Consider the following 26,697-nt stretch of genomic DNA (forward strand, 5'->3'; position numbering starts at 1 on the left):
GAGGGGAGACGGGGCGGGGCCGCGCCCCTCACCGCGCATGCGCCGCCACCTTGCGGCCAATGAGCGCCGCCGGCCGCTCGGGGGAGTCTCCAAAAAAGGGGCGAAAGGCGCTGACGTTGCGGCGCGTGAGGATGCGCGCGGCGGGCGCGGGGAGGGCGGTGGCGAAGCGGCCGCGGATTGGCCGAGTCGGGCGGGGCGGGGCGTGCGCGCGCGCCCAGGGCCGGGCTCGCGCCGGCCCCTCCCGTGCCGCCCTTCCGCGTGCCGGCCGGGCTGGAGAGCGCGTGGGTGTGACGGGCTGTGGGCGGGCCGGCTGCGTGCGCGCCCGCCGTGCTTGCCGGGGGGGCCCCGTGGCAGCGTGTGGCCAGCAGGTCGGGGGAGGTGATCCTGCTCCTCAGCTCAGCCCTAGTGAGGCCACATATGGAGTGCTGTGTTCAGTTCTGGGCTCCTGAGTACAAGAAAGACAAGAAGCTACTGGAGGGGGTCCAGTGGAGCGTCTCAAAGATGATTAAGGGACTGGAGCATCTCTCTTATGAGGAGAGACTGCAGGAGCTGAATCTGTTCAGTCTAAAAACACAGAGGGGATCTCATAAATTCACATAAATATTTCCAAGGCAGGTGCCAAGAGGATGGTTCCAGGCTCTTTTCCCTGGCGCCCAGCAACAGGACAATGAGCAATGGCCATAAACTAAATCATAAGAAGTTCAACCTCAGCATGAGGAAGAACTTCTTTATAATGAGGGTAGCAGAGCACTGGAAGAGGCTTCCTGGGAAGCGTGTGGAGTCTCCCTCTCTGGAGACATTCAAAACCAAGCTGCATGCCTTCCTGTGTAATCTGCTGTAGGTCACCCTGCCTTGGCAGCGGGGTTGGACTGGATCATCTCCAGAGGTCCCTTCCAACCCCAACGATTCCGTGATTGAGCACAGCCATAGCTCCTCTGGAAGCCCTTGGCCGCTTCCCGCATCGGGTGCGGGCCCTTCCTGTTGGGGCCACCTCACAGTGAAACAGGGACAGCTCCCTTGGGCTCAGAGCACGGCTGGAATCACTTCCAAGCAGGCTGAGAGAACTGCTGGAGCAGCCCCAGTGCTCAGCCGGTCCCCACAGGCTCGGGGCACTGCTCAGCCAGCCCAGCCACCCCCCACCCATGAGGAGAGGTGGCGTTCATTCCCAGCGTGGACTACCATGACAAAGACATTGCCTCCCACACCCCAGCAAGGCCTGTGAACTTACACTCTCTTTGCAAAGGATGCAAGGAAGTCATTTAGCTTTCATCTTGGGTCTGTGTGGTTAAGTGAGTAAGTCTTGAAACACCACTCTGTCTAGGATGTCCGGATGTGTTGGCGTGAGCTTCCTAGCTGCTTTTCTGACTCGCATTGAAGCCTAGGGAATATGTGCTGGAAAATAAACTGCACAGTGGGTGTCTGCAGATTGTTACTTCTCACTTTGGGTACTGTAGTGACCTTTAACTCTGGAAAAAAACTTGGGTGTTTAAGAAGTTCGCTGTGGCTTCAAGACATGTCAAAAGTTTTGAAGCAGGACATTTGGAAAAACAGCCTCAGACTGTCATGAGTCATAAATAATTACATGAAACACTGTTTCCAATTACTTACTTTATTCATCAGCCATCTAAAGGAGATAGAAGTTCCTATGGTAATGTGTGAGCTCAAATGAGAATTACCTATCAAATATGCATTGGTTCGTATTAGAATTATATAAAAGTAAGCATGTTTGTATTCTTGAGTTCTTTAGTATAATTTTGTGCTTTGTCATATCTTCTCTTGAGATAATTACATATGTGTGTGTATATATATTAACATACAAATTAAAAGTTTTTCCAAACTTTGGAGGGTGACAGTCTCAATTTATGTCCATGCAAATGCTGTTATTTAGTGTTTTCCATTCATATTTCTTAGGTTGTTTGAAAAAACAGGCAAGGTGCCATTGACATATTGCAGAAAGAGGTTAAATACACGATGTCTTTGTAAAGTGTTTTGTAGCTGTGAGTAATTGAATCACTGTAGTCAAGCATTCTGCCTTTGGGAAATGTGTTACAATCCTCTTCTTATGTGTCACCCGCTGTCCTCCTTGTATTTTTACTACCTGTGTACTTCGAGGATTTGAGCCTGCACAGAGCAGGCCCTAGAGAGCTAGAAGCTGCAAGTGTAACAATTCATTTGGTAACACCGAAAATGTCATGTGATCAGTGACACTTTCCATTTGTGAAAGGAGTCATTACTGAAGTAGGGAGCAAATTTGGTAGCAAAGTCTCATCTTTCTGTGCCTCCTGGGTGCTCCCTGCTTACTGTCCCCTTCAGCTGATAGAAGGTCATGCGGAAGGCGTGGCAGCGAACTGTTGGCTGTGGAGGAGTGTTTGACATTCCTTTTGTCAAGGCGCCACATTCCCCTGTGTTTGTGCTCCCTTATTGCCCGGGAAGCTGACATACCTCCGGCACTGCCCCATGCTGGGACTTGCAGGCTCAGCACTGGTAATGCCATGCAACTAAGCAGACAGTTTTTGTCCCTCAGCTTTTGCGGTGGATCACCTAATAATGTACTAAGCACAGTGCTGTGCCCGATTCTAAGCTGATCGTTTCTTGAATTTCAGCAACTGGTAAAATATTTTCATTGTACTGTTGTGGATAGCCCCGTTATCAGGCTGGAGAATGTGAACCTGGTGCCTTTTTGCAGCTTTTAGCATCTGCATCACTTGTCTCTTGCAAACACAGTACTGTAAGGCTGGAATGCCCAGCTGGATTAGAAACTTAATAGCTGTCAGGAGCAGTGTACCACGAAACATTTCAGCTGTTAAGTCTGGAACAGGCTCGGCAGAAATCATGGAAAATAGCAGCAGTGTTTTAGGCGTCGGAAGGCTTAGATCCAGATTTAAAGACATCTCAGTTGGTGCTTTAAAGGAAGCATTAGTTATGCAGTTATGCTTGAATTTACCTCCCACCTCTACTTTTATTTTATGTAAAATGGTGAAAATGTGCTGACGCACAGCATTTGTAGTTCTGTGTGAATGCATTGCATCAGCTTTTACCATTAAGATTGTCATTGTGTAAAAAGATGCAGAAAAAAAGGTCAGTTTTTGTGGCTTTCTTTTCCTTTCTCAAATTCAATGTCCCTCAATACTTGCACAGAGGACACTTGGCTGAAGAATGGCTCACAGGCATGGACTGGAAGAAGTGATGTTTGTAATGCAAGGAATATATCCAGGATGCCACATTGCTGTGCCGGGAGCACAAGCTCAGTGCACGGCTCCCTGCTGCACTGTGCATCACTGACCTGTGTGACCTGCCTTTGGCAAGACACGGCACTCCGAGTGCTTCTGCTCATGTACAGGTTTACCCCCAGGACTCTGAGGACTTCATCTCTCTCCTCCCCCACACAGTGGTGCTTGCCTGCCTCTTCTCCATCCTGTAGCTATGGCAAGTCCTGCCATGATGCTGTTCCCTGTGCATCTTGGTGCATTTTATAAAGCCTGAGGCATGAAGCATTACTGCATGTAGGGGAAGTGAGGCAGCAGTCACTGTTCACCTGGAGAAACTGAAGGAAGGAAAGTTGGAGTGAGTTGTGGGTGGTGCAAGAGTTAGGAGCAGACTTCCATTTCCAGTCCCCCACTGTTTCATCTTCCTTTGTACCCAGTTATCTCAGTTCTGTGACATGAAGGTGACGGCACTGCGAACTGCTTTGACATTTGCAAAGCACAAGCAGAAAAACATTCAGTAACTCCTGGGCAGACGCCTGCTTAAGGAAATTGGAGAAGGTGCCTTTAGGTGCAGAGCAGCTTGCAGAAGGGTTGTGGTGGAGTCCTTGTCACAGCATGGGCTCACTTCTCTTTAGGAGCTTAATCTTCCTCAGCTCAGAGTTTGCTGTAGTTTGAGACCTGTACAGTCAGAAGGGAGAAGTTTTATCATGCACATTTCTACACCAGTAATTGCCATCTGAAAGCAGGCGCTGTTGCCAGCAGTGCATGGTGGTTTGTTAAAGTGTTAAATTTTAGAAAATGCCAGCTTGAAAGTGACCTTAAAAACAATCTTTTAACCACAGAATCAGTATAATAATTCTTACACTAAAATGTAAGCAGTAGAATGATGGGCTAGAATACCAGTTCCTAGTTGGTCTGCTATGTTGCTGCTTAGTGTGAAATCTTAAATGAGGCAGGGGCTCACATAGAACTGGCACCCTCTGCTTCCCCTAAGGATGCAGCAGTGTGTGTTCAGGCTGTGGTGCAGAAGAAGCTGTGCCTGGCTGGGAGAAGTATAAAGTACACATATGGTTTGATAGCAGAGCTCATCTGACCTAGTTACTAGCTATCACTAAGGGGGTGGCTGTGCTTTACAGTCTGGACTAGTTCATTTCCCCTTCCCATCCCTCTGCTGCCACTGGTACATGTCTGTCCCTGCAGTGGCCTGATTCAGGGAACTAAGTGGCAGGAACACCTTCCATCATCTTACAGGGCTAAATTTCTGCTGATTTTGATTCTTGAACTGTCTCCTGAGACATCAGACAAATGTTCATAACAGCAAATGCCACAAATTCCTTCACAGGAATATAGGTGTGAGAGATACTGCAGTGGAGGATAATAAAATCTGTTTTCTGGTCCTGATTTTCTGAGGAAAGCCAGTTGGAAACACGTTCACATGTATTTAACAAAGCAACTGCTAGACTACAGCATAAATATAAAGCTAAATCAGTTTATGAACCTTCGTGCCTACAAATACTTGTGAAAGCCTTTAGCCTCTCATACTCTCAATCTCCCATCTCACACGGTGAAGGCTGTCAGTGCTTAGACAGCATTCAGGCTGGCAAGGCACCCTGGAGGGGCTGCATAGCTAGCTAGGTACCCACAGCAGTCAGTGTAAAAGTGCAGAGAGATTTCTTCACAAGAGCTTTAGCACTTAATATGAAAGCACTTTGATTTAGAAGGGCCAGACATGCTACATTTGACTTCTGATGGACTATGCACAAAAATAATCTTTTCTGTGGCTTTTGGTCTTTGCTAGGAATAGAGAGAAAAGCTGCCGGAAATTCATTGTTTATGCTTAGATGCTTCCTCCTTTTCCAGACACTTCTCCATGCTGAAATACCTTGATGATTTTGCAAGAAACTATTTCCATTCCAATGAATAAACATCTTAGTATTAACCTAATTTAATTTTTATGAAATACTGGATCATGGCATATAAAAAACTTTAAAAAAATATTTCTTTCACATCAGAGTATAACTGTAGACTCAGAATTTCATCAGGCTTACCTCCCTGAGTGACATTTATAAAGAACAGTTTCACAGTGGGATAGTCAGCAGTTGCTTTTCATACCTGAAACATCACTAGAAGATAGCAAAGGAATCTGAATCCAGATTGTATATTGTTATGTTTTTAAAATTCCCTCTTTACTTTCAAATCATAGGGAGATTGTTCTCTTCTGTGTCAGGAATAAGTGGGAGGTTATGTTTTGTTAATGCCAAAAAGTGATCATTGCTGGACACCCTCCAGTTAGACCCAACCCAAGGGCGTGTACCATCTAATTTCTTGTATCACTGTTTGTCTGTATTTTCTCTCATCATCACTATTCTTGATGGAGTCTCAGCTTGCTAAATTCTGCCTGCACTGATGTATAAGAAGGTATTATTGCTGCTCTGAGGAGCCTACATTCTTTGAGAAAAAAAACCCAGAATCTGCCAGTATCTGCCTTTATTTTTTTGGTTGTTGTTGGGTGATCTTTTAATCCAGTAATTTTTTATCAAAATGTTGCAGGTGGTACATGCCAGATGGACTTTTTGCAGAGATTAAATGAAGGATCGTTTGTCAAGCAGCTGTATCAGGAAGGATTTTTTGGGGGGGGGGGAATGTACACGGTAAGGCATGACAACACTTGTGTCCCTATTCCTGTAATTCACTGGTGGATCGAGTTTAGTGGATTCAGAGGGTACTTGATTTTATCAGTCATTAAAATCTAAGTAGCTTTCTTAGCTAATGTTTCAATTAAAAATCAAAATATCTATAGTCTACCTGCCATATATACTGTATGCCACTGTGTTCTGTAATATATGCCATTTCTCAGCAGTCCTTGAGTTCATTTAATGAACTGTGCTGTCACCTGGTGTAACTACTGGTCTTGTAAAGTCCCAATCCAACAAACACATGTATGGTTAACTTCATCGCTGTGTGGAAACTTGTGAAGGAAAGCCAGCCACCTGCCTAAAATTTTGCGTGATAGGAGCTAAGGTTCATTATGTTTCTCTGAAAATGCAAGATCCATCTTGGCACTTTATGTGACCATACTGCACATGCAAGACAATGAGGTTATTAAAGTTTAAAATATAAAAGAAAGTCAGAGGTGAAAGATGGCAAATCTTTTTCCTTTTGATGCCATCAAAATACAGGAAACAACCTAAGGTCAGCCAACAGGTTGATGCTATGTGGATTCCTGTTCAAAAGAAGTTTGGCTGACCTTCCTTGGAGGGATGTTGGTATCAAGAAAGAACAACCATATAAAAACAAATATAAAAATATATCAGTATATCAGAAAGTATCACATTTGCGCAAACTGACACCCTGGCTTGGACTCTCAGTATATAGTAAAAGGATGTAACCTGGACTGCAGGCAGAACTGTTGCTCTCCTGCACCTTCAGCTTTTCCAGAAGTTTAGTCTAGACTTAAAAATGTGTTTATAAAGTACTGTGGGATGCTGGGATTAATGATTCTACTGGTTTACATATTTCAAAATTAATCACATTGAGTTAACAGTGCACTTAACTCCTTCAGCATTATTTGAATAAGATTTTGCACTACTGAGCTGATGGTCTTGTGACACAACAGAGCACTCACCATTTCCATGTGGGTGCTGTGTGCACAGTGGAGGGGTGGCTCAGTCTTGATATATTTGTACTGTGCAAAGAAAGAGTTTCCTTGCTGGGAAGTGGAAAGAGCATGACACCCCTCCAGATATCATGAAATATACTGGAAGGAAAGAAAAAATCAAACAAAAGCCTGATATTCTTTATTTTTATTATAATTTTAACAACATGAGTAAATTGAAATCTGTAAGCAAAGCAATTACATGAAGAGGGTCTAATAAAGTTGTTCAAGCTACAACCTACTTTGATTGTTGAATCAAACTGTATAAAGCAGGCTGCTTTGATGGGTTTTTAACTTCCACGAACATAATTGGCAATGACATCTTTTGCTTTAATGGCAATGGTCTTCTGTGGGCTGGGAGTTTCATAATCAGCTGGAAGTAAAAAAAAAGATAAAAATAAAGATTGGTCACTCCTAAAAATAGGAAAATTGCTGAGCCAAGTCCTGTCCTCAGTTCAGCTGGTGAAATCTCACCAGCTTCAGCAAGATTTGATTATTTTAAAATTTTCCCTGGCTTGAGCAAAAAAGCGAGTCAGAATCTGTGGATCAGATTCTCAGAGGTTTCATGTCTAAGGGTGATTAAGGATCTTAGAAAAGTCCAACCAAGCAACCCAACCCAAACACTATAAAGGTATTCACAGGTTATTCCCAGAGGAAAAATGTTAAGAGTTGGAACTACAGTCCTTCACAAAAGGTACAGTCAGCGGTCCAGATTCTGTCCTTGGACTTCAGGGGTAACTTAAAAGCTTAGAAAGAGAATTTTCCCAAGGTTACAGCTATAATATTTGGACTGTATTGAGGGAGAAGGAGGGATGACACAATGTATTCAAGTCAAGAAACAACAACACATCTGCTTTGCAGCCACTAATGTAGCCCCTGGATGCTGTAGTAGCTTTTTAATATCGCATCTCAAATCTTCAGAGAAGTGAAACTCATGGCATGTTTTCAAACCATGTCCTTCTGTGGTAGTGCAGGAAACCACCCATCTCCAATACATTAGGAATCTCTGTTTGATGGGGTTTGGTGTATTCTTCCCCTTTGGCAGATTCTCCAAACCTCACCATCTACCAGCCAGTCTTATGAAACGTGAGAACCATCCCAGTCCTCTTGCTTCCAGCAACCTCACAACCCCCTCCCAGGGAGCATGTTCTCCACCCTTTTAAGGACAAGTACCTGCTTTGCTCTCCATCCAGGAGGCAGTGATATGCAGCAATGTCTTTCTCCAGCTGCTGTTTGCTAGTCAGCAGATTTTCACGATCCCTCTGCTGCTGCTCAGTTTCTACTTTGATTTCTCCCATCTCTGCCTCCAGCTTGGAAATGACAGAGCCTAGGTTCTGCAGTTCGATGTCGTGCCAGTGCTTGGCATCGTATAAAGAGTTCTCCAGACCCCTCTTCTGCAAGGGCAGGGCAGGAGAAAATAAATCAGTCAATTTTCATATGCTTCATAGTGATTTTTATTCAGGTTTGGCCAATATCTCTATTGACTATATATATCTTGATAATTCCTTTCTTTAGCTACCTTGATACTAGGTATTATCCTTAGAAAAGTAGAAGTACTTTTACAAGGTGCAGATATTCCTCACATTTTCTAGTACTACACTACCGAGCAATCTCAGTGAGGTTATTATTGAGTATGAATACACTGAAGATTGAAATTTGGAGCCTAGTTGTCAAATGTGGGACATTTAGAGCACCATGTCAATCAAGAAGAGCCCAGAAATGTCTGGCATCTCCGGAAACAGTATCTGGTGGAAAATGGGATTCATTCTTAACTCTGCATCCCAAGACGGGAATGTTCCCCTCAGAAGGTGTGTTGAGTTCACACAGAATACACCCGCTGAAAGCCTAACATTCCTTACCAAGGTTCTCAAAGATTCAGTTTCTGCTTGCAAGCTCTGTATTTTGCAGGCAGTTTCATGGAACTCGGTTCTGAGGCCCTCCACCAGCTCTTCCTCCTGGGTTCGCACGGCAGCCGTTGTCTCAGCCTGTTGCTGGTAAAAGAAGGTGACTGTCATCACAACCTACACAAATTATGGTTTAGCTTCCTTACATACCAAGCTGACAGTAATATTTTCACAGTTTGTGGCAATTCTGACTCTAAGTTTGATTCCTGTGTATTAAATCCCTCTGTTGAACAATTCCAGATACTTCTTAGTGTCAAAATTATCATGTTTTCTAGGCATTTACTGTAAAATGGCTTATGCATATGTGTATATATTTAATCCGTGTCAACAACAGCTGTTCAGAATTCATACTTGTATGTTTCAAATTATTTCTAAAGAGAAAACATTGCTGTAATTGTTCATTTTATAGCCATACTATAATATTTCTTAAAAACTTGGGTGTCTTCACTTAGTCTATTGTACTTCAGAACTATTCACACCTTAGTTTTTCACATAAGAGTCTATGAGTCAGACAGCAAGTCATATCACAGGGGTCAAAAAAAATTTCTGTTAATTAAGTCATTGTTATGCTATTTCCTGCTCTTGTGGCTTGGGAGGTTTTATAGGTGTTTAGTTCAGGTTCCTTGAAAATAGGTGAAGGAAAAAGTACCTTAGTAAAAATAGAATTTCTATACTTTTTAATAAGGGCTGAAATCAATGTTTTTCAGCCCAGAGCTCTGGGCTCTCTAGAAAATACAATTTTTCAGTCAAAACCTGCATTTCTTGTGGTTGATGCTAAAATTAAACTATGCAAAATACTTCCATCCCACTCTGAAACTTCATCTTGACCCTGCTTTTCTGATTATGCATTCTTTTATTTAAAATCAAATTTTAAAAAAATCTAGGACCATGCATCAAAAATAATTTTTCTTTTGGTACCATCGTGTGAACCCCACACCTTGCACATTGTGAACGAAACAGCCTCACTGGAAAAAGGTCATTTAAGTACCAGTTAAGTCTTAAACAGAACTTTAGATTTAGGAACCTAAAATCTGTTGCAGAGAGATGAATTTCAATCCAAACACCAAATCTGTCCTTTCTAGCAAATTACACAGATTCTGTGTTTTCTGGAAATGCCTCATTGTGGCTTGTGCTTCAGAGAGACATAATTCTACCTGACTATTCCTGGTGAATCAGTGATCATGGACCTGCCACTCTTCAGTAAATTGTGCCTCCTAAATTGTGTTGAGAGTGTAGTCTGCATGTTATTACGCTACGAGGACTTTAAATGCCTCTTTTTAAAGAGATACACCGGAAAGGGAAGGTGCCTTTGCATCTATATTTATAGCCTACACCCATTACCTGAAGCCTGGCTTTCACATTTACCCTGCTGGTGGCTACCTATAAATCTAGCTTGCCCTCACCACAGGTGACATTGGAACCCCTCCAGGAGCTACCCTAAGCTGTGAACCTGACCTTAGTGGTGTGAACAATAGAACAGGCAGGTGGAGTAGATGCAGGTGGCCACGTCAGGCCCTAAACATGGAGGAGGACACAGCAAGGAAGCACACACTGAATGCGCTCTAAAGCTTTTGGGTCACACAAGGTTTCCCCACCCTTCTTACAGGATTACCAGCCCCAAGAGTCCATGTGTGGGGTGCTGCTGGGCATGACACTCGGCCCCAGCTTTGGGGTTCCTTCTGTGGAGAAGTGCTGTCTGTGTGTCCTCTTCACTAGGCAATTCATGTTTTCTGGGGACTTTTCCTATATCCAAGATGCCCCATAAGGGAAAGACTATACATGTGGTGACCACAAACAACTGGACTAATGGGGGGAGAGGATGAACTCATCTTCCTAAATATTTATCATGTTGTTGGTTAAGTTTCCTAGGAATCTGTGGATTTCAAACACGTCTGTACAGTTCTGAGCCAAGCATTGTGCGTGAGTGCAGGTCAGTCTGTATTTCATGGAATCCAGCTAATGACAGGATGATTAGGAATGGAACACCAGCACCCAGAGTTGACCAGCATAATATTTAAAGAAGGGAAGTTACTTTGGAAAGCTCTTGAGAGTTCTGGGAACATTTTAGCAAATTAGCAAAAAAGGGAGAAACAACTGGCATAACTCACAAGATTTTTCAAAACCTTTTATGAGAACAACAGAGAAAGCTGTGAAATTGCGTGCTCAGGGCAGAACATTTCCATGGATCAACAGCTAGCTGGTCAAGAGACAGAACATGAAGAGGAAAATTAAGGTCTACTTCCATTAAGACAGAAGCTTAACAGCTTGATGCCTCAAGGTCTACTGCCTTGGGAATGAACTATGAACTAGGAGGATTTATGGATGACAGAAAACCATAGAGATTAGCAATGAGCAGGGGTAGATGTGTGGACTCAAATTACATGAATGAACAGCTCATCAGGAAGTAAAGCATCTTTCCAGGGAAAAATATTAAATAGTATGCATGTCTTGCAAGGGTTTAAATCACTTTTGTCAATTCAAGGGAAGGTTTTGACCACTACAGACCAAAAAGTGCACAGGTGAAACCAATGGATTTGAGTGTTGAGGTTATTCATCTAAAAAAGGCCCATGTGAAACCCCATTAGGTATGACTTTAAATTGGTGTGTTTTGGTGCCCAAATGTCCTTGAAAAATCTAACCAAGACTGCAAATCTAGTCACAAGACAAAGCAAATGAGGCAAGGTAATTAGTCAGAAAATAACAAAAATACTGCCCTCATGTCTAAGTCAGTGCTAGGACATGATTTGAAAAACCTTGTTCTGGGCTGGTCATGGCTACACCAGGGAGTAGGTGTAGAAAAAGGAAATTAAAATATTAGGGACCAAGGAAAACCTCCATTGAAAAAGCTGGTAATGAAGAGCAAAGGAGTGGAAGGAACTGCTCTCCCTCCTGTGATGTCACAAAAGAGTAAGGGCAAGTTTGTCACAGTGTGGACAACCAAATAATACAACTTCGCCACCGAGATTATAGAAAACCACAAGCTTATTTGATAAAAGCTAAACTCTTGTTATCTGCATACATGGTAGTAATCTGAATAGATCTGCATCCGTAGGAGATCACACAAAGCTGCATAATCTGGGTTTAATTAGTGGGGAAAAAGCCCCTAGAATGTCACACCAGAACCAGAACTGATCTTTCCAGAAATCTGTGATATTCTGCTTCTTCATTGCATTAAAAAACCAAACCAAAACAGGAACAACTGAAACTAGTAAGAGCTTAGACTAAGATGGCCGAGTAGGGATGGGTTGGGTATCACAGACATGATAGAGCAGTGTACTGTGAGCTGGCAGTTTTCTCCCCAAATGATATCTCTCAGCAGCTAAAAGACCAGATACTGAAGGTATGAAAGAAATAGGAAGAAAGAAGTTGTTAGGGTGTTTTTGCACAGGAGGAGAAGGAGGAGGAACAAGCAGGACAGGCAAGTAGGAGCACTGAAGAACTTGGCACCATCAGGGTGATGCTCATTTTGCTGAAACCTGGCAGTGGGTCAGGAACAGATTTTCTGGGAAGAGCTCAATAGGTTACTGAGGATGCCCTGGCTTTTCAGGGCTGCATATGCTTTGTGTGGAGGCACTCTCCAGGCTTGTATAGTTTATTACTGTGTCACTCACTTCCTTTGGACTGTATGAGCTGAAAATCAGGCCCCACAGACTAACCTTGTGAAAACTTTGCTTAGTAACAGTCTGACATTCTCAAAAACTTGATGGGACCTCTGGGATAAACCCCTCTGCTTAGCTTCTTGTGTGTTTCCCAGCAATTTTGGTATCACTGTTGTCACAGGATTTTTCTTCTTTATTTTGAAAATTAACTCAGAGCTTACACATATGTTTACAAAACGTATTTCTTGGTTTTGTTGTTTTTCCTTGCTGTTTGCCCTCGATACCCCCTACACCTCTCATGGCAGCTCTTTACCTTGGAACAGGGGGGATATGTTTGATATGTTTATATGGTTTTGCTAAGTATTTCTACAGTACTGCTGCAGTTATGATTTCACAGACTCAGAGAATATCCTGAGTTGGAAGGCACCCACAAGGATCACTGAGTCCCACTCCTGGCCCTGCACAGGACCATCCCCAAGAATCACACCAGGTGCCCAAGAGCATTGTCCAAACACTTCTTGAACTCTGCCAGGATTGGTGCTGTGACCATTTCCCTGGGGAGCCTGTTCCAGTGCCTGACCACCCTCTGGGTGAGGAACCTTTTCCTGATATCCAACCTAAACCTCCCCTGACACAGCTTCAGGCCATTCCCTCCAGCCATGTCACTGGTCACCACAGAGAAGAGATCAATGCCTGTCCTGCCTTTTCCCCTCACAAGGAAGTTGCAGACTGCAGTGAGGTCTCCCCTCAGTCTCCTCTTCTCCAGGCTGAACAGATCAAGTGACCTCAGCTGCTCCTCATACAGTTTCCCCTCAAGGCCCTTCACCATCTTTGTTGCTCTCCTGATTTACTCTGTCATGCTCTGCAATAAGAGCCAACTCAGAATGAGATGGCTTCTAATATACAGGATTATCTACTGAACTTAATGCTTCAGCTCTGCAAAAGTACTTACTTCAGCCAGACAATTTGGAAATGAGTGATCCTTCATGACACAGAAAAAGCTGCATTAAAAGGCTGTGTTCAGACTCAGCCTCAGGAGAGGAGAATTCCTATTTAAAGGGAATGGCTATTATCATCTCTTTTCATTTCTAAGTTAATATCTAGTTTTCCCACTGCTGCCAAAGGAAACAATATTGAGGAGAAACCAACAAGGACTCTGTAGTGTAGAGGGCAATGTGTTTTGCCCTCTTGATTTATAGACCCCTGTAAATTATTAAGTGGAGGAACAGCCCTAGTAAGAAGGGTAATAACAGTGGCTTATCCTACACAGAAGGTGTCAACTGATTAAGTTTGTTTTCCTTAGCCAACATTTCAGAGCCCTTGAAAGGCTCCCACAGATACCTGAGATATGAGCAGGGCCATTTCCACCAGTGCTTAACTCTATGCATCCCAAGAAAGCCTTTATATTTATAAGTGCATTCTCCCTTGGACTTGGACCAAAACACCTTAGATTTTTAACGTCTTTTTTGTTTCAAAGAAAACCCAAACAAACACCCAACCCTCAAAGTTATTGCAGAATATTTGAGAGATTTTGTGTTTGCTTCAAATCCTGTGATGCTGGAGAGGGTTACAGAGTGCTGACCTTGGTACGGAGCAGGGCACCTGTCTCAGCACGATTCTTTTCAATGTCTCTCTCCCAGTGGATTCTGATTTTTTCCAGAATGTCATCCAGGCCACTTCCCAGGGGAACATCAAGTTCTTCCAGCTGAGATCCAGCAAGCTGCTTGTATAATACCTTCACATCCTTGAACAAAAATAACAAACATAAGGAAAGTGAACTGGACAATTGAATGGTATCTTCAGAGAAGCTCAAGGAAGAGCTCTTTTGGCGCCACAAACAGAGAGAGTAATTAAATTTGGTCCCAAAAGGTATCTCTACATTAATGATTTAGTGCACAGAAGGGTTTCTTTTTCAGATGTGGATTTGCTTTGCTTCTTCATGGGATCTCTTCCTGCAGATCTATGTACTGGAAGAGTTTCCCCCTTGGTGGAAGGAGACTGAAGCCCTGAACCAAGGCAGTGCCTGGAGCAGCCCTCTGAACAGTGGCAAGTTTCTCCAGCAGCCAGTGCTTGACACATGCACACTGCACAGCTGGGACCCAAAATCACCACAATTATATTGCCAATAAAGCTGCAGTGTGGACTTTGGCCAAGGAACTAACAGCTTACAGGATATCAAACACTGCTCTTCCCTTGCTGCTGCACCATGCAGGAGCATGGGCATGCACCTACTGGAGACACAAGATGTGCAAAGCAGCAGGAGCTCTACAGCCTCGCAGCTTGTGTGAGACATTGTGTGTGGTTTTTGCATGTGCATGTTAGATTAAGAGGATTCTCCTCTGTGACAGCATTCTGTTCCTTCATTACATTTAATGGTCCAAAAACATGTAACCAGTGGAGAATTAGCAGGTCCAGAACTGCACACTGCAAGGTAGCATGTCAGTTGTACCTCATGTTCAGGAACACAAGAATTAATGAGATTTTCACACGTATCTTAACTGTTTGGCACTGCAATCCTTTTATGTCAATCTGTTTATTTGTGTTACTGGCACAAAAAAAAGGTAGTGTAAAAGCATCTGGGAATTGTATTGGTAAGCAATGGCCCCTGCCAGTGACAATACTGGAAAAAATGGATGGAAATTATGTGAATTATGAACCTGCAAGAATGCAAACCTCGAAATGTGCCCCACTCCAAGTTCACAAAAGCTTCAAAAGGACTTGGCATGGATTTGCTAGTGGGAGCACCAGTGGAAAGAAAGGTTTGAATTAGTTCAGGAACTCCTTGGGACTTTATTGTGCCAGAGCTCAGCAATAGTTGCTTCTAGCCTTTATTCTGTGACTTCTCTTAAGCAGCTTCCCCTGGTGCTGCTGCCATGGGAAAACCAGGCCTGTGCTGAAGTGGTTCTGTGAATGCTCAGGTACTCCTGACAGGTAAAGAAAGGAGCATCTCTCCACCCTGCAAGGGTTCCTTGCTGGCTACATGAGGATCAAGAGGGACAGGTGGTGTTCTCATTATGCCTTAGCTATGTACAGAGAACAGCATCAGCACCAGCTTTTCTGGTTTCACAGCAGTCACTGCAATACTTGGAGGTTTAAAGGGGATCTTGTTTATTTCTATCATTTTTCTCTTTACCCTCTTATCTAAAACAACTTCCATCTTTCTCCTATCATGCACTGGTGTTGAAGCCACTGGTTATTTTCTGCAAAATGCCAGCCTTGGAATTAGACTGATGCAAGTAGGGAGCTGGTAATGCAACCCCATCTTGGCAAACCCGTGTTGCTGAAATCTTGTGGTTGGAGGAACAACTGGTAAGAAATGTAAGGTAGGATAATGCCTTGCTTTTGTGAGCTATCAAAATTCAAGCTCTAATCTTACTTTTGAGGCACCAGCACAGTTGCTTGCTGTCCCTTATGAGAGATTAGTAACAGCTCCATATTCAAGTCCCCATGAATAAAGATGCTGATTTGTGTTCAATCCTGAAATCCCTGCTGAAGGCAGTAAACCACCTTCATGCAAATGGTGTTGGTGAATGCAGTGAGTAAGTAGGAAAGTATTGCAAAATTGGGTAGTACAGGCTTCTCTTCTGGCTGCCTGTCTGTGGTGGTGCATCCTCCCTACCCCCTTGGGCCTCTCTGTGATTTCAGGAATTCTTTATAGACCTCAGCCTTAATCAATCAATGGCTCCTGGCTAATTAAGCTTCCCTTGAGCTTATCAGAAACACTGTCTGCTCCTAGGAGCTTCTGTTGCCTAACAAAGGAAGGGGATGAGATAGTCAGCTATCCTAGCATAACCTTGGAATATTATTTGCCTGAATCATAGCCCTAGTGGAACAATATTTTTGTTACCAGGCTTCTGAGGAAAACTCCAGTAATTACCATCTTGGATTACAGCCAGGATGGAGACTGACAGATGACTGGAACCAATCATTTTGTGACTCTATAAACAGTAGTCCTGAATGACGCCCTTTGAGATTTCCTGGACTGCAGTGGGCTGTGAGCAGCAATCTCCCTCTGACTGGGACATCCGCTCGCAAGCTCTCAAGTTTGCAATACTCAGAGGACTGTTGCCAAAAGCTGATGGTGGGGCCTGGGATATCCCCACTACTCCTCAAGGCTCAGCCCTCACCTGTTGAGAGATGCAGAAGCATCTGACTTGAGTATTGCACTGAACTTGAGGGAATTTTTTAACAGGCACCTTTGTACATGCTTCTTCCTGGCTGTGTGTGAGTGTGAATTGGTTTAAATATCCTATAGCAAGTATAGTATGAATAGTGCCATCCCAGATCTATAGTTAAGTTACTGCTGTGCTTATAGGAAATCCTACTGGATCATTTTGTAAATGTTAAATTAGTCAGTGATCAGGTGTGGATAAATCCTTTAGCTATAAATCAAGTCTGAGGTAAAGTTTGGACTCAGCTGCACCTAATCTCCATCAGGAGTTTAGAAAGCCAGGAGGTCTGCTCTGAACCTCACGATCAATGGGAAGGCCTCCCCTAACCCTTTTGAACCTTTATCCTTTAGCACCTTTACCCTCTGCATCCCTGATTTCCATGTAAACCATTCTAGATTGATTCTAATCCAATTTTCCTTAGTGAGCTTCATTATATAGTAAGTAATAAAATGAACCTTGCCATCAAAGTTAAATTGCACTTTCACAATTCATGTTAAACCTGCTTTTGCCAATACCTTTGATGGTGATTCTTTAGAGCCACTCCTTCATACCACTGTCCCTGTGACTTGCTTCAGTGGTGTGCTTCTCAAGAGAGACTCAGGTTTGGGAACCGAGCACTTTGCTAAGCCAAGCAGGGAATATTCCTAAGAACCTGGCTGATGCTCAACATTAGTGCAGCAGGACCAGAGCTGGTTCCCTGCACATGAACTTTCTCCTTCCATCAGACCTCACTGCTGAGATGCCCACATACATGACTGTGCAGCCCCTTGACCACCACGTGGTATCTGACAAGAAACAAAGTGATGGTGTCTCTCCCATGTCACATTTTTCAAATGAGAAAGGGTTAACACCTAAATGTGAGTAATTTGATAATGCCTCAGGGGTTAGTCCTTTGAGTTAAAAGAGAAGAAAGAAATAGGAGTAGGTTTCAGGAAAATCCCCCCACCCAGTCATGGCAGGTGGAGTTTTTAATGTTTGCTTTGCACTAGATGTATGATACCAACCAGATGAAACAGGCATACACTGGCTTTGCAGTGTCCCGAGTCTGGACTTACTTCTTCATGATTCTTTGACAGCAAAGTTAGTTCTTCCTTCATGCTTTCTATCTGACTCTCCAGATCCATTTTAGTTAAATTAGCATCATCAATCACTTTATATAGGGAATTAATTTCATCTTCCACTGCCTTTCTGAATGGCTGCTCATTTTCATACCTGCAGAGAAAAAAAAAAAGCCAAACTTCAACATAGCACAGCTCAGCAATTAAAACCTTTTTTTCGAATGACACTATTTCTGCTGATGAGTAAATGTGTCCCAGACAGAGGCACAGAAACACAGACAGTATTCTTTGCTCTCACCTTGTCTCTTCATACTTGAAGTTAACTGCCTGAAGTGCCCTGTCATTAATTCAGAGTGTAAGAAAACAGGCCAAGTTAGCAGTATGTGCTATGGTGGTTATCAACCTCATAGGATTCCAGAAAAAGCATGGAGAGGCTCATGGTCCCTTGCTAGATCTGATATTTACATACAGTATCATTATGGGTGGCTTTTTCTCAGTTGTCTTGGCTGCAAAATGAGAATACCTACTCACTTGTCTACACAAAAACCTATCAGAGCAATGGTTAAACACACGCACATCGAGCATTGCTTTTACTAACGGACATGCTGATGGAAGTCTGGTCTGTGTTCCAGGGTCCTGGCTCATCCCTAAGACCAAATCCCAGCAGTATCAAAATAAAGAGGAAATTTGAGTGGTTGGTTTGTCAATTAGAATTGCTGTTAGAACAAATGGCTCATTTCCAAACCATGGCTGTAACAGTAGGGAAATTTTGGCAAGCAGTTTCTATTCCACAGCACTGCTTGCTGCATTGCTCTTGTTTGTAACTTTTTGGTTTGGGCTTTCCATTGAAAACGTGGATTGCATTGTGAATCTCCTTGGGTGGGAGACATTTGTGCCAAACCTGTCCAACCTGGGGACCTGGTGGCCAGGAAGGTTAGACAGGAGGGGCTGGCAGGTTAGTTGGGAACCCACTTCATAAACACTGCTCCTTGATAGCCACCTTCATTGCTGGGACTTTAAAGCTTGGGAGAGTGGCAGCTGATCCCAGGAGCTTTCACTATGCAGTAGATGGACACAACATTGTTTTTTGTTATGTAAACTGCTTGTCCAAGTCTGCTGACACGTCTATAGAGTATTTTTTAAAAACTACTTAAAATACGAGTATAACTTGCTGGATGTAAAGTGAAATGAGTATCTCAGAGTTGTACCTTTCTGAAATAAAAGGCAAACTTAAGAATGATGAACACATTTTGGTTTTATGATTAAATAAACTAATGCCACAGAGAGAGAAACAGAAGTTTAAGGGATGATAAAAACCATGGGAGATAAAAATCAATTAGTTTGAAGTACAGTTTTTGTGTCAGAGCTTGCAAAAAGCTATTTGTAAATGAATGAAACCATTATGAGTAAAAAAAGCTACAAGGATCATGTCTCCCGAGTAAAATCGAAAGATCTTTGTGCACTCATACACATGAATATCATGCTTTTCAAGCAGAAAGACAATAAAAAAGTAGTTTGCCAGTGTTTAAAATCTTCTTTTACTACTTATTTTTCTCAGTGAAGAAAAGGAAAATCAGCACAGCCCATTTCTGTTTTCTTGTCTAATGATGTTTGTAGTGGTGCAGGTTTTGCTTTTTCAGCTGCTGTAGCAGAATGATTGTTACTTCCAAAAACACTTGTGTGGTACTGAAAATTACAACTAAAATGCCAATGGAAGTTTGCCTTTATAAAATGCCAACCCAATTTTGAATGAATACTGACCTCTCCATGAGATACTAATGTCTGTGTTAAGACAAATGTCTCTGTTAAGAATAGCCTAGGTAATTTTTCTTGTGCACATTTTTGTTACTATGAATCTTCAAAATCTTCCAAAATAATGTTCGCACCATCATTATTTTTCTCCCAAATCAGGGTGTTAAATACGAACATGCAACTTAAAAAACAAGCCCATTCTACTCTCTAACATTACACCCCTAAAAAAGAAGTGTTCACCAAGGCAAAGTTTAAAGAAAGTGGCCAGCTAGGTGCCACCACAGGACTACCTGTCTTTAAAATCTTCAGCACAGGCTTGAATATTCTCGGTGTGCAGCATAAGACGAGCATTTTCAAGGACTGCCTCACCCACCTAGAAGAAAGATACAACAGAGCTCAAGCAGTGAAGAGCTTCAGCACATGTATCTTAAGCAGATGTACAGCTTTGATTCTGAAAATAATTCTTTATCCTAGGGCTGTTCAAGTGACTCATTCCAAATAATTTAATCAATTAGTTTTGTACATATAAGTTCACAAATTCTCTGCAACTAGGCTGTAATTTGTCATCAAACTGCTTATTCCTCCTAAGTACTCATCTTCTTGTAGAAACACATTTATTCTGATCACCAGCTGTTTGCAAGGGGCAAAATTCATTGCTGTGCACAAGGTATTTTCATTGTTTAAGTCCCACTTATGCTTTCTAGATAAAATTTAAGCAGCACTTATGCAGTTCCTATTCTACTTCCCATATCAGCAGTCCTCTTCAGGGTCGTCCTCCTCAGGGAGCCACGGAATACTTGTTGCTCATGCCGCCTGCGAGCCCTCCTCAGCTCCCAGAGCGTCGTTTTCCTTCTCTTATGGGATCCTCTAGGCTCTTGCGATAGATATGAGACCTGAGAAGCCTTCAAAGATTATTACACTGATTGGAAAGATCGTGCAAATCAGACTGTGGTATCATTGCTATGGCTCTGGGGTGTGTCTCTAACGTCCAAGAGGCACTTGGAGGGGCAAGTAAACCTGAAAGGTTTGTGACTTAGCAGCTTGTTGTGATTCAGGAAGGTTAAATAAAATGATAAAAAGGGAAAAAAGACCACTGCCTGCTCTGGAGTCACACATGTTCTGAGCTTGGAGGTGACCAAAACCATGCAGAATTCAGTACCAAGCTTAGAGTGATCACCTCTGCAAGTAACTGTCTGGAAGCTCTTGACATCCTGTGATCCATGCTGTCACTCTGGAAAAGCTAAACTGAACATTTCTTTGGTCTTTTTCAGGAGACACCCATGAAGATTTGCAGTTAAAACTGAATCACCACATGAATAAGGTCAGATTTTCTTCTTTTGGCCAGAAGAGTTCCTGAAGCAGAAAAATCTTTCCTTAGATAATTAAGTCCATAACTAAGTAAGATTGCAAATCACCCAAAGCATTCTGCTCCTCCAAGGTGAAACACACCATGCAATGTGGAAACATCAAGGCTGCATCCAGACAAGTTATCTCAAGTGGATCTCAAGTGGGATTGTTGCCCTGTGTTCCCACCTGCTCTGAGGCTGCTTGGTGATGGGGTGGAGGTGGACATGCAAGGCTGAAGCATTTCAAGGTGGTCATTAACATTTACCTTCATGAAGAGTGGCTTACTGCTCCAAATGTCTTACAAATGTTTGGACCAACAAATGTGTAATACCTGAAGGCAACTGGTAAGAAGAAATGTGGAGAAAGAACCGGTTCCTTCACTATCCATTATGTCCATAGTGGATCATGAAGTTAAAAGCACTCTACATCTTTTCAATCTGACAATGAACAAGAGTTAAGAAAGTGGTCTTCTTAATTCTCACCTACTGTTAGGAAAAAACAGGGAAGGTGGCTGTGGCTGGAAGCCTGAGGCTGGAGCTTGTTTCACACCATTGCATGGGGAACCTATTTTACTTTAATAACTGTGGGATTTCTTGTCCAGTTCCAACCAATATGATAGAGGGATAGGCCATCACAGAGACATCCAGTTCTAACACGTTTCATGAAAATAGCATCTGGACAGAGAAGAGAGATCCTGTAAATACTGCCACTTGGAAAAAAAAAAAAAAGAAAAAAGTCCCAGTTTCAGCATGGGAAAACTGGGGAGTTGTCCTGGGTTGCAGTGTATTCTATTACCATCCCCATCAGCTGTTAAAATCAGGTGGGGCAGTGTTTCCTTGCCTCCTTCCCCCCAGACTATCTTGCTGTTAATTGCCCATCATTGTCCTGCCGCCTGACTCAGAGATAACTCCCTCCGGACTATCTTCTGTTAATGAGCCTAATCAACACTCTGCCTCATGACTCGTTACCCCATTGTGAGATGCTCCACCCAGAGGGAGGAACCAAGCATCCCAACGTGGATATAAGCTGAGGCTGAACACCAGAGACACCGGGGCTTCCCACTGGATTTCCAGAGGACAGGAGCTACACAGCCACCACTGGACTTCCAGAGGAAGAGCAGACTGTTTTACTACAGGATCACTGCTTCAGAGGACTGCAGCCACCATTCCACCAGACTGCTACCACCACCCTGCCTAACAGGGTGTCAGGTTGTACCTTGACTCTGTCAGTTTGACAGTGTTTTCTTTTACCTTTTTTTTCCTCCTTTTCTTTAATTTCCATTAAATTGTTATTCTGACTTGGTGCCTCCCACTGGTTTGTTTTCAAACTAGCACATTATTTGGCGCCCAACGTGGGGCAGCTCTGAGAGAAAGTCAGAATTACAATTTTGTGTTAACAGAAACCTATTCACCATGGTGCTCAGCTTGTCTACGTGGGTACTGTATCTTGCTCTCTATATTTTTCCTCACATGGGGAACTACCTGCCTGTAGTATTACTCCTGTTAAAACCAGGGAATGGTATGAGAATTGCTTTAATGGTTTATTATGTTTACAGCATAATAACCTGTGAGGCGATGAATACCATTCGGAGTATATACTCAGTTTTGTTTGGCTGTCCTAGTCTGGGCTCCTATGTCTGGGATCTCCTCAACAATCGCACCCAGCCCCTGGTAGGAGGAGTAGAGAGTGGTTTCTTCCAGCCTTTCAGGCCAGGCACAGCAGTTTTTGAAAATATTGAATTCCCTCTGGATGTCAAAGACGGCATAAACTTGCTGTCAGTTCTGCTTTGTCTTCTCTGTACAGCCTGCACCATGTACACCATGCTTAGAATCAGAGCTATGGCACAGCATCCTCAGGATGAGGGAGGGAAAAAGAGCAGAGCAACAAACACCATGCCTACGCAGACTGACACAGAGGAGAAAGGAACCAAATGCAAAGCAACAGCGTCCATGTCTACGCAGACTGTCACCGAGGAGAAAGAACCCAGATGCAAGACAACAGCGTCCATGTCCACGCAGACTGTCACCGAGAAGAAAGAACCCAGATGCAAGACAACAGCGTCCATGTCCACGCAGACTGTCACCGAGAAGAAAGAACCCAGACGCAAGACAACAGCGTCCATGTCTACGCAGACTGACACAGAGGAGAAAGAACCCAGACGCAAGACAACAGCGTCCATGTCCACGCAGACTGACACAGAGGAGAAGGGAACCAAAAGCACTGTCAGCGTCCCCATGCAAACCATCACTGAACCAGAACAGCCTAAACCGATTGCAGTTGCCCCCGTGCAGAAGAAGAAATCAAAAAGCAAATCAGTCCGCATAGTGACTGACGAGGATGCAGCAGGACCTTCGCACCCAGCAGAAGAGGCAGAGCCAGAGATCATCACTCGGTCGCTATCCCTGGGTGAGCTGCGAGACCTGCGGAGGGAATTCACCCGCCAGACGAACGAGTCTATCCTGACCTGGCTGCTCCGCATCTGGGACGCTGCAGCCAATGACACCATTCTGGACGGAAGTGAGGCCAGGCAGCTGGGATCTCTGTCCCGGGATGTGGTCATTGACCAGGGGATCGGGAGAACCCAAGAAACCCTCAGCCTCTGGCGGCGACTGCTTACAAGTGTAAGGGACAGGTATCTTTGTAAAGAAGACCTCCAGGTGCACCAAGGAAAATGGAGCACAATGGAACAAGGTATCCGGTGCCTGAGGGAATTGGCTGTGCTGGAGATCATTTTCTCAGAAGATGAGAGATTTCCTAAGAGCCCAGATGGTGTCCAGTGCACGTCACAGATGTGGCTGAGGTTCGCACGCCTTGGACCAGAGATATACTCCCGTTACCTGGCAACGCTGCAATGGAGGGAAGGCGAGGACAGGGTGGGCGTCTTGGTGAACAAACTAAGGATTTACGAGGACACCGTCACAGCCCCGTTTCGCACCCATGTCTCATCCGTGGAAACAAGTCTTTTGGCTGAGCAAGTCCGGAGCTTGATTGAAGAAGGCCATCAGAAACTGAAAAAGGAACTTAAGGAAGAGATTTACCACATCCCACCAGAACCAACAAGAGTCTCTGCCATTAGGAGCCGGCGACCCCCAACCAGGGAGAGAGGATACACCCCACGAGGTAACCTCTGGTTTTTCCTTCAGGAACATGGAGAAGACATGAGTAAGTGGCATGGAAAACCCACCTCCTCCTTAGCAGCTCGGGTACGTGAACTAAAAAGAGGGACAACTACCACAAGAAGCGCATCTAGAGTCAACATTGCTCCGGTCTCTCGCACACAGAACTCCAGACGGTACCAGAATGATAATATGACCGATCCTCTTGAAGGGACCTCAGGAATATATTCACCAGAAGGGAACAACATGCAACATGACCAGGAATAGAGGGGCCCTGCCTCTAGCCAGGTAGAGGAAAGGGAGAATCGGGTCTTTTGGACTGTGTGGGTCTGATGGCCTGGCACATCTGACCCACAAAGATACACGGCTTTGGTTGACACCGGTGCTCAATGTACTCTGATGCCATCAAGGTATGTGGGAGCAGAACCCATTTCTATTTCTGGGGTGACAGGAGGATCCCAGCAGCTGACTGTACTGGAAGCTGAAGTGAGTTTAACTGGGAACGAGTGGCAGAAACACCCCATCGTGACTGGCCCAGAGGCCCCGTGTATTCTCGGCATAGACTATCTCAGAAATGGATATTTCAAGGACCCAAAAGGACATCGTTGCGCTTTTGGGATAGCTGCTGTGGAGACAGAAGATATCAGACAACTGAGTACATTGCCTGGCCTCTCAGATGACCCCTCTGCCGTGGGACTGCTGAGAGTTGCAGAACAACAGGTGCCAATCGCCACAGCAACAGTGCACCGCCGGCAATACCGCACCGACAGAGACTCTGTGGTTCCCATCCATGAGATGATTCGCAAACTGGAGAGCCAAGGGGTGGTCAGCAAGGCCCATTCACCTTTCAACAGCCCTATATGGCCAGTGCGTAAGTCCAGTGGAGAATGGAGGCTGACGGTGGACTACCGTGGCCTGAATGAGGTCACGCCACCATTGAGCGCCGCTGTGCCGGACATGTTGGAACTTCAGTACGAGCTGGAGTCCAAAGCAGCGAAGTGGTACGCCACTATTGACATTGCCAATGCCTTCTTCTCCATTCCTTTGGCAGCAGAATGCAGGCCCCAGTTTGCTTTTACCTGGAAGGGTGTGCAATACACCTGGAACCGACTGCCCCAGGGGTGGAAGCACAGTCCCACCATTTGCCACGGACTGATCCAGACTGCATTGGAAAAGGGTGAGGCTCCAGAACATCTGCAATACATCGATGACATCATCGTGTGGGGAAACACAGCAAAGGAAGTGTTTGAGAAAGGAGAGAAAATCATCCAGATTCTCCTGGAAGCTGGCTTTGCCATCAAAAGGAGCAAAGTCAAGGGACCTGCCCAAGAGATCCAGTTCCTGGGAGTGAAATGGCAAGATGGACGACGTCAGATTCCCACCGAGGTCATCAATAAGATCACTGCGATGTCTCCACCGACCAGCAAGAAGGAAACACAAGCTTTCCTAGGTGCCATAGGTTTCTGGAGGATGCACATTCCCGAGTACAGCCAGATCGTGAGCCCTCTCTACCTGGTTACCCGCAAGAAGAACGATTTCCACTGGGGCCCCGAACAGCAGCAAGCCTTTGCCCAGATCAAGCAGGAAATCGCTCATGCGGTAGCCCTTGGCCCAGTCAGGACAGGACCAGAGGTGAAGAATGTGCTCTACTCTGCAGCCGGGAACAATGGTCTGCCCTGGAGCCTCTGGCAGAAGGTGCCCGGTGAGACTCGTGGCCGACCACTGGGATTCTGGAGCCGAAGCTACAGAGGGTCTGAAGCCAACTACACTCCCACAGAGAAGGAAATCTTGGCAGCCTATGAAGGAGTCCAGGCTGCCTCAGAGGTAATTGGCACTGAAGCACAGTTGCTTCTGGCACCCCGACTACCGGTGCTGGGTTGGATGTTCAAGGGAAAGGTTCCTTCCACGCATCATGCCACCGACACCACATGGAGCAAGTGGATCGCCCTCATCACACAGCGTGCCCGTATTGGAAACCCGAATCGCCCTGGGATTCTAGAAATTATAACAAACTGGCCTGAAGGTGAGACTTTTGGATTATCCTCTGAAGAAGAGGAAGAGCAAGTGACTCGTGCTGAGGAAGCCCCACCATACAATGAGCTACCGGAGACTGAAAGATGTTATGCCCTCTTCACTGATGGTTCCTGCCGAATTGTAGGCGCTAATCGAAAGTGGAAAGCTGCAGTATGGAGCCCCACACGACGAGTTGCACAAGCTACTGAGGGACAAGGTGGATCGAGTCAGGTTGCAGAGCTTAAAGCCGTCCAGCTGGCTTTGGATATTGCTAAACGAGAGAAGTGGCCGAGGCTCTATCTCTACACCGACTCATGGATGGTAGCTAATGCTCTGTGGGGATGGCTGGATCGCTGGAGAAAGGCCAACTGGCAGCGCAGAGGGAAACCCATCTGGGCCGCTGAGATTTGGCAGGACATCGCCGCCCGAGTAGAGAAGCTGACCGTGAAGGTTCGACACGTGGATGCGCACGTACCCAAGAGTCGGGCTAATGAAGAGCATCGCAACAACGAGCAGGTGGACCGAGCTGCCAAGGTGAAAGTATCACAGGTGGATCTGGACTGGCAGCACAAGGGAGAATTATTCCTAGCTCGTTGGGCCCATGATGCCTCTGGTCATCAGGGGAGAGATGCAACATACCGATGGGCCCATGACCGAGGGGTGGACCTTTCCATGGACAGCATCTCACAGGTCATCCACAGTTGTGAGACCTGTGCTGCAATCAAACAGGCCAAGCGGGTGAAGCCTCTGTGGTATGGTGGACGATGGTCAAAGTACAGGTATGGTGAAGCCTGGCAAATTGACTACATCACCCTTCCCCAAACCCGCCAAGGCAAGCACTACGTGTTGACCATGGTTGAAGCAACCACTGGATG

At 44.7% G+C, this 26,697-nt stretch overlaps 1 protein-coding gene across 1 annotated transcript in view; it reads right to left on the reverse strand.

The window, feature by feature from the left end:
- Nucleotides 1-6,994: 6,994 nt before the first annotated feature.
- BFSP2 (beaded filament structural protein 2) overlaps nt 6,995-26,697 on the reverse strand; it is a 28,059-nt gene continuing 8,356 nt past the window's right edge. Inside the window, exons 2-7 of the mRNA XM_042044028.1 lie at nt 19,637-19,719; nt 17,592-17,748; nt 13,947-14,108; nt 8,721-8,852; nt 8,035-8,255; nt 6,995-7,234 (exon numbers count right to left, since the gene is read on the reverse strand). Coding sequence (XP_041899962.1) covers nt 7,231-7,234; nt 8,035-8,255; nt 8,721-8,852; nt 13,947-14,108; nt 17,592-17,748; nt 19,637-19,719 — 759 coding nt within the window. The 3' untranslated portion in view covers nt 6,995-7,230. The remainder of the gene's footprint in view (nt 7,235-8,034; nt 8,256-8,720; nt 8,853-13,946; nt 14,109-17,591; nt 17,749-19,636; nt 19,720-26,697) is intronic.

Source organism: Corvus kubaryi, unplaced genomic scaffold (assembly GCF_017639235.1).
Source record: "Corvus kubaryi isolate FWS band 111438036 unplaced genomic scaffold, C.kubaryi_AGA036_p1.0 37398, whole genome shotgun sequence".
Taxonomy (NCBI): Eukaryota; Metazoa; Chordata; class Aves; order Passeriformes; family Corvidae; genus Corvus; species Corvus kubaryi.